Genomic DNA, 7,919 nt, shown 5'->3' on the forward strand with positions numbered 1-7,919 from the left:
CTAGCGTTTTTGGAAAGCTGACAGCAGCTGGTAAATTTGGAAAATAAAATTTCGTTCCCAAAAATTTTCGGCAATTTAAATTTTCGAATTCAGCTGAAGAATCCAAACATATCAAAGGGTGTTAGCTCACACAAATTTGCCTTTTAATTTAAAAAGCCAAGCAATGATGTGAATGCAACTGAAACAACATTTCTAACTGTTTGCTTTAATGTTCTCGAATGGCGCCCATGAGTAATTCAAACTACGTTCACAAAAGTCTTTTTTCCCGGCGGTTGTCCATCGCTATAAAAAGCGAAATTCAACATGAACGTACAACAGAAGAAAAGTTCACAGCGTAATTATCTGTTTACCTTTTTGTCCTGATGAAAATCGTAGTCTTTAGTGATTCATTATAAGGCAACACGGGTTTAAGTGAATCAATCAAGTGATTAGTTTTCGTGGAGGCTGCTCGTGGAAGCCATTTTGCTGATTTTACTGTCGATTTCTCACTGGCTGCTCACGCGACATTTTCCCGCCATTTTGCTGTCGCGAAAGTGACACTTTGAAACAACGAGAGAGTGGTGGGACGGGTGAACTTAGCGATGAAAATGTCTTGGTGGGTAGTTAAATAGCTTTCCCTTTTTCATAAAATTTATTGTATTAAATTGTTTATAAGCTGACTAAAACTTTGGATGTCCTAATACTTCGGCTTCCATTTCACTAGTTTTTGTCAAGTAGGTCTGGCTACATTAACCCCTGGGGAGGGGTGGGTTGCGAGGTGTAGAGCATTACAGTCCTACACAACGTTTGATGGATGTATCGCAGGGTTTGTTTGTTGTTTTTTATCCGTTCTTAATTTAAAATGAGGAATGCATTATATAAATAATTGCCTCCCAATTATTCACAATCCCCTATTTTTCCGTTGGATTTTCGAGACTCGTTCGCTTCAATCGAACTATCACCGTCTTGTTTTGCAACGGCAAACGAAATCTGGGGAGAGTGTCTAAACTACCGAGGGGGGCCCTAGTCAGGGTACACTGTGTGGGGGAGGAGGGGCGGGAAAAATAGGGAGTCCTTCAAGCAAGAGGGTAACACAACATCACCGCAGTTCCACGCCACTCAACATTCCCCGTGCGTGCTATAGAATCGCCCCATGTAACGGAATCCACAGAGGTATTGGATTCCGGATTCCATCCCTCTGGATTCCGGATCCCAACCCTCTGGATTCACTGGATTCCGGATTCCAACCCTCTGGATTCCGGATTCCAATAATTTGGAATCCAGATTACGGCGTCCTTGGTTCTACTCGTATTTTCAGCTCTAGTGTAATAATTTAAACAAAACACATACCTTTATCCCATATTGTAGTGGAACAATAAGTCATGATTCCGTTGGGAAAAAACACCGATACCCTCTCATAGAACAAAACATTTCGAAAACGTCATTCTGGCAATTCCTATATACTATTTACATGCAGGCATCGAGAAAAACAATAAAACGAAAAGCCCATAAAAATGAAAAATGTTAATTAATCTGCCTTTTCGACGATTCACTTTCCTGATTTAAAGTCGTATATCAACGGATCAAAATGAAAAATGGAGCCCCAAAACTACTGTTCCCTCGAGTTTTTTCTTCTGCAGAAATGTCGAGAAATTCAAGTATCAACAAGTCATTCAAGCTTCTGAAGTTTCATTTTGCTTCTAATTTCGGCTTCAACGAGCGAATCTTCGAGCATCTTTTTTGTCGCATGTGCTTTGAAGCTGACGTCATGAGGAAAATATCCCACCCCCGGGAGGGGTGTGTCCTGCGTGGACAAGTTCGAACACGTGTTTCGAGTGTCGCAAGTGTAGAAGAGTCAGAGGTGGACCGCTAAACGGTGACTGGGTAGAAAAATAGAAGAATCTACCAAAACAATTCGACACAAGTGGATTCCGACACAAGTAGATTCCGGATTCCAAAACTTTAGTGAATTCCGGATTCCAGCTCACTGGATTCCGGATTCCAAAACTTTAGTGAATTCCGGAGTCCAGCTCACTGGATTCCGGATTCCAACATAAAAAATGTCCTGGATTCCGGATTCCAACATGAAAATTTCTCTGGATTCCGGATTCCGGATTCCGTTACATGGGGCGATATAGAAGGAATGGAACACTGTCCTGAATTTCTTGAAACTTTAAACCAAAATTTGGGTTTCACACACTCAATATGAAAACTTGCGTAAAAAATGAGCATGGAAGCTGGATCAACACATTGACAGTTTTATTAGACGATATGAAAGCACGTTACAAAATTTTACCAATAGTTCACAGATATAAGCAGCATTTAGGTTAAAAAAGAGTGGTTCCACTCACGCATGTGATTATTGCCTTGGGCCAACCCTGCATCTATACGAAAACAAGCGTATCCAAAGTTTCATCATTTCTCATTAATCTGCGTATGTTGTGTCAAGCTTATGATCCATACAGCCAGCTTAAACACACTATAGCTTTAGTGTACAGAGCTTTCAGGTCACGTAAATTAGCCGCCATTTTCAATGGCAGAAAAATTTGCGCAAAATACAGTGTTTGTATGAGAATCCAATAGCAAATTATTTTTGTGCAAATTGACTTTGAAGATCTTCAAACTCAGGGGACTAAATTGAGATACTTTGTAAAAGAACTTTGCAGACAAGTTTGACAAGCTTAGTTACACTAGATTTCGACCGTTCTATTGAGTTCAGGATTTCGGGCGCGGGATCATTTTCACGAACTTGCAATCGATTAGAGGAAGTGGGCATTCGACATATTTTTCAAATTTTAGACAAGTATATGTCTTATGGAAGGATAAAAGGTTGATTCTGCGTCTAGAACCCTCAAGTTCGATCAGCGAGATCTTTGGCCAGGTGCAATCAGTTTTGAATGTTTAGAAAACATTGTGCATGTTCGTACTATACTTTTGTTATTTTTCAGATACTTTTATAGCTGGGAAGTACTTTAGAAAAAGGTGCACATTCTTAATGCACTTGAAATGGGAAAATATTGATGCAAAGTGAATTGGCCTATTGGTCTTAAATCTACTGCACACACAAAAAGGACTCGTAAAAATTATGTATGATCGTAGGAATATGCTGCTATTTCACGGGATAATTCAGTATTTTGGCAAATACATTCACTTATACAATTAGTGCATAAAATCATGTCAATAAATATCTTATTTCTGTTAGTTGTGTTAGAAGCTCAGCTAGTGGTTACGCTATAATCTACCTATGTATTTACAACTACAGCTTCCTCAGAATCAGATTTTGTAGAACCCTTCAATCTTAAACATTGATCAACACTGGATTTTCTTGAATCTCTTGAAACTTGAATCCCTCAAACCTTGTACTTAAAACTCTAGAAGACTGAAATATTTTGGCATGATTGAATTTTGCAGAATACACAATTCAGAAATAAGAATTCCCTAATCCTAAACCTAAGCCTAAACCTACTCTACCTAAAGAAACTGCCAAGCTAAACTAAAACCTAAGCTTTTTCCTAATCTTACCATGGAAACAAGCTATCTGAGCTGTCCCTGTGTCAGCATATGTATTATGTATTCTGCAAAAAGCACCCTTGCAGTTTTCAATCAGCATGTATTCAATCAACCAACCAACCAACCAACCAACTAACCTGTCAGTCAGTCAGTCTGTCTGTCTATGAGTCTGTAAGTCAGTCAGTTGGTCGGCCAGTCACTAGTCAGTCTGTCAGTCAGTTTGGCAGTCAGCAGCCTGTCAGTCTATCAGTCAGCCGGTCAGTCAGTCAGTGAGTCAGTCAGCGAGTGAGTTAGTCAGTCAGTCAGTCAGTCAGTCAGTCATACAGTCAGTCAGTCAGTCATACAGTCAGTCGGTCAGACAGTCAGTCAGTCAGTCAGCCATTCAGTCAGTCAGTCAGACAGTCAGTCAGTCAGTCAGTCAGCCATTCAGTCAGTCAGTTAGCCATTCAGCCAGTCAGTCAGTCAGTTCGTCAGCAAGTCAGCCATTCAGCCAGTCAGTCAGTCAGTCAGTCAGTCAGTCAGTCAGTCAGCCAGTCAGTCAGTCAGCCATTCAATCAGTCAGTCAGTCAGTCAGTCAGTCAGGCAGTCAGTCAGTCAGTCAGGCAGTCAGTCAGCAAGTCAGCCATTCAGCCAGTCAGTCAGTAAGTCAGCCATTCAGCCAGTCCGTCAGTCAGATCAGTCTAATTACTTGTGTGAACAGAAATGTTTTGCAAACCCTGAGATCAATTTGGATGTTGATCACTGGATTTGAAGGAGTACTGAAAAAAATCTGATTTCAGAAATAGTTACTGAGTGGATGGCACTTGCCCATTGATGAGATGGATGGTGGTTGTTGGAGTGACTGGCAGACCACCTGGGTTTGATGGTTCATGTTTCTTCAAGAACTTTATGGATGGCACTTTCTTGTCAGCTGTCTTGCCTTTGGGGCTCTCAAACACCAGCTGTAAAATTCAAAATAACATCATCATATCATCATCATCATCATCATCATCATCATTATTCTCAATGCAGTGACATTTCACACTTCAATAAGAGTGTTCCTGAATTAATGTGATAGAATTTAAGAGCGAGTGGCTTTTCTTAATAATACTTCTCTGAAATTTCATGTGCAGACTAAAATTAAGAAGCACAATGTATGCACATCATGGAATACAATACCATTAGAAAGTACTGATAAGTAAATTTCAATTGTCACACTTTAGGATTTCATCCACTTACCCAAAAGCTAGAACCATTTTGTATACATTCAATTTTTGCTTGAGAACCTTGAGCCGGGAATTTTCCAATATGTTAAGAACATCCCAAAAATACTGCCAAGGATGAGAGTGACTTAATAATGTTTTTATATTTTTCATTTAAGAAGCTGAGTGGAACTTCATTTAAAAAGTTAAAGCCACCTTGTACAGCATAATAAACAACACCGCAGTTAAGTACTGCCCAGTGAATTTCATGTGAATGGTCACAATATTTTTTAGGATTTCATCTCCAGAGTCAAAAGTTAAGAACCACTTTGTACAGCATAATAACCACACCACAGGGAAGTACAGCTCAAAATGTTTTATTTGAATGGTCACATGCACTCTAGAATTCCATTCACAGACTCAAAAGTTAGATCCACCTTGTGCAGCATAATAAACAGCACCACAGGAAAGTACTGCTCAGTAGCTTTCATTTGAATGGTCACACTTTTGGATTTCATCCACTGACTCAAAAGTTAGTTCCACCTTGTACAGCATAATAAACAGCACCACAGGAAAGTACTGCTCAGTAGCTTTCATTTGAATGGTCACACTTTTGGATTTCATCCACTGACTCAAAAGTTAGTTCCACCTTGTACAGCATAATAAACAGCACCACAGGAAAGTACTGTTCAATAGCTTTCATTTGAATGGCCACACTTTAGAATTTCATCTACAGACTCAAACGTTAGAGCTACCTTGTACAGCGTAATAAACAGCACCACAGGAAAGTACTGCTCGGTAATAATGGAAGAAAGTAAATTGAATCAAACTGAAAAACCTTCGCCCACGTGTTATTAAAGTAAAATAAATTAATTTGCGTTGTTCTAAAATCATTACTCTGCTTGCATGTTATTCATGAGATTGAAGAAAGATTTTTGCCGCTGGCAATAAGAAAATTTCTAGAAATGCTGGGAAGCTTTTTCCTGTATTATCGGATTTCCGAGTTTGATAGAAAATCACTAATGCCGATAGAGAGCAAAGCTTAGAAAAGGAAAAATTTTAAGTTGAGACGTTCAACTTGCCTTAAAAAATAAAAATGGTGAAAATCATTACGCAGCAAAATTGACACAATTTGCAGTCAGAAAAACGTTTGTAAAAATCTTTCACGATAACAAATGTGAATAAGGGAGAAACGAAGACTCGGAAAAAAATCCGAGTTTGAACCCACGACCCTCCGTGATCTAGTCGGATGCCCTTTCACTATTAAAATGGACCCTCCAGTTTTTAAAAGGTGGAGATCTTAAGCCAATTTTAAGTAATTTTAGAGACTTTACCTTGTTTGCCTATGATCTGGCATGTAAAAAACTATAAAAGGAAAAATTTAGAAAATTTTACCCCTTGTTTACGCCGGACTTGTTTACCGGCATTCGAAAAACGTTAAAACAAGTGTACCGTATTACACAGTCACTGGCTTCATAATTTTTGTTGTTTTCAAGGTAAAACTCAAATTAAATCAGTCTTAACGTGAACAAGAAAATTGTTTTCAATTATAAAACATTTTGAGCGTGCACTTTGAAATTGCTTCAATTATCGTAAACAAGTTTAAGTTAAGCTTATTTTTAGATTACCTCGCCCGAAACGGTTCCAACTTCGGGTACATAATTTCCGTCAGGAATCGCCAAGCTAACAATCTGCGCCGGTTGGCCATGAGTACTAGCAACTGCAATTTCTGTGGGGGTTTCTGCAGAAAACTGATGGTGAACTTTGGGCACAACGGCTGCTGCATTCATTGGAACTGCCGCTACTTCGTTCCAAGAATGTCCGTGCGGGAAAGAGTATGGCGTCGGTTGCAGGTACGAATTTCCAACCACCGCTGTTGTGGTGTAGACCGGCTGAGATGCTGAATGAGAGTGCTGTGGGTAAGGGCTCTGAGATTGATAATGCATCGAAGGAGAATATGTTGGCACCAGGACGAAGTGTGGTTGTTGATTCATTGCGTAGTACATGCTTCCATCCGATGTTGAAAACGCGTAGTAGCTCCCGTGACTTGAGCTCTCTCCGGGTTCTTGTCTGTGGTAATAGTACTTTCCAAAATTCCTCTTGCTCTTTCTGCGGACCGCCTTGGCAACGTTCAAACTCTTTCCTCTGAATTCAAGAGAGTCCTGGTCGCGAACTTGATCCGCTACCTCTTGCGATTCGAACGTAATGAACGCATAGCCCTTGCTAAACCCGTTGCGATCTCGTACGACTTTGCTCTCTTTCACTGTGCCAAAGTCTTGAAAATACTCTCTCAGCTCGTTCTCCGTCGTCTCCGGCGAGAATCCCTTGACAAAAATTCGCTTTCCAATATCTATATCGCCCATAATATCGTTTAAAGCAAGGTAAAAAGGCAGGGAAAAAACTTACAGATGACACAACGAAGGAAAAGATAAAATGTGTAAAGGTGTGCTCGGGGCGTTTTCGTCTCTTTGCATCTTGGGAAATAAGGTCACGTGGCATGCCTTCCACGTAAACAAAAGTGTTTTTCAAGTTTTTATAGCGAAAAAAAAAAAATCACGTTTTTGAAGAGCAATAAAACTACGATTCTTTGTAATATTATACTATTTTACCTTTAACTGCTCCTGTCACGTAATGATTATTTAGAGAGACAGAAAGTCTGAAATGTTCGTTGCTAGGCTTGTCAATCAAAATTTTTGTTTGGCTTCCTATGAAATGGCGCGCCAAATCAGAGCGGCCAGGCTGTAAATCGAATGCGTCATTTAGAAGAAATGGTGCTATAAAATCTTGAAAAATAATCACTCAGAAAATAGTGCGCGCTATTGTAAAGAAATTCGAAGGACTAGGATAAAACTTATCCTAAAAGTTGGTAAATTCCGCTTACAAACTGACGGGTCTTGCCTTAGTTTAATTTTTTTATCCGGCCTTGTTTTTCTGTTCTGAGCCCACGCAGTAATTGGTTTGCGCTGTTGCAGCGTCCCTTCAAACCTCGTTCCTGGGGACTTTCATCTCCCCACCCCTTCTGGGGTGGGGAGATGAAAGACCCTTGCAACGAGGTTGCGTCTCTGCCTGCAACTGTGCATTTTTCCTCGCGAAACTAGCAAAAATTAAAAATTAAAATTAAAATATGTAAATGGTGCCTGAATGGCGAAAAGAGAGCGTATCAGGGTGTATACCTCTACCCGCCAGAACCTTCCAACTAAATGTAACTAAATATTAACCTTCTTACTAAATGCGCAACTGATTAAGGGG

The 7,919-nt window shown here is 39.9% G+C and overlaps 1 protein-coding gene and 1 long non-coding RNA gene across 2 annotated transcripts in view; one reads left to right on the forward strand and one right to left on the reverse strand.

The window, feature by feature from the left end:
- The window catches only part of LOC146466299 (uncharacterized), a 246,582-nt gene that overhangs the window by 86,705 nt on the left and 151,958 nt on the right, over positions 1-7,919 (forward strand). The gene's annotated exons all lie outside the window — the stretch shown is intronic.
- On the reverse strand, positions 2,222-7,143 carry LOC146466304 (uncharacterized). The gene is made up of 2 exons (XM_085127516.1): positions 6,299-7,143; positions 2,222-4,430 (listed from the first exon to the last, which is right to left on the reverse strand). Exons 1-2 carry the CDS (start codon positions 7,031-7,033, stop codon positions 4,275-4,277), a joined length of 891 nt encoding a protein of 296 aa, XP_084983642.1. The 5' UTR covers positions 7,034-7,143; the 3' UTR covers positions 2,222-4,274.

The sequence above is a fragment of the Pavona decussata genome, unplaced genomic scaffold (genome assembly GCF_977016875.1).
Source record: "Pavona decussata unplaced genomic scaffold, jaPavDecu1.1 SCAFFOLD_145, whole genome shotgun sequence".
NCBI classification, from domain to species: domain Eukaryota; kingdom Metazoa; phylum Cnidaria; class Anthozoa; order Scleractinia; family Agariciidae; genus Pavona; species Pavona decussata.

Coding starts and splice junctions, on each gene's coding strand:
- LOC146466304 (XM_085127516.1), bottom strand. CDS start 7,033: ATGGGCGATATAGATATTGGAAAGCGAATTTTTGTCAAGGGATTCTCG. Junction 4,431..6,298: donor TTGGAACCGTTTCGGGCGAG/GTAATCTAAAAA, acceptor TGAATTTTACAG/CTGGTGTTTGAGAGCCCCAA.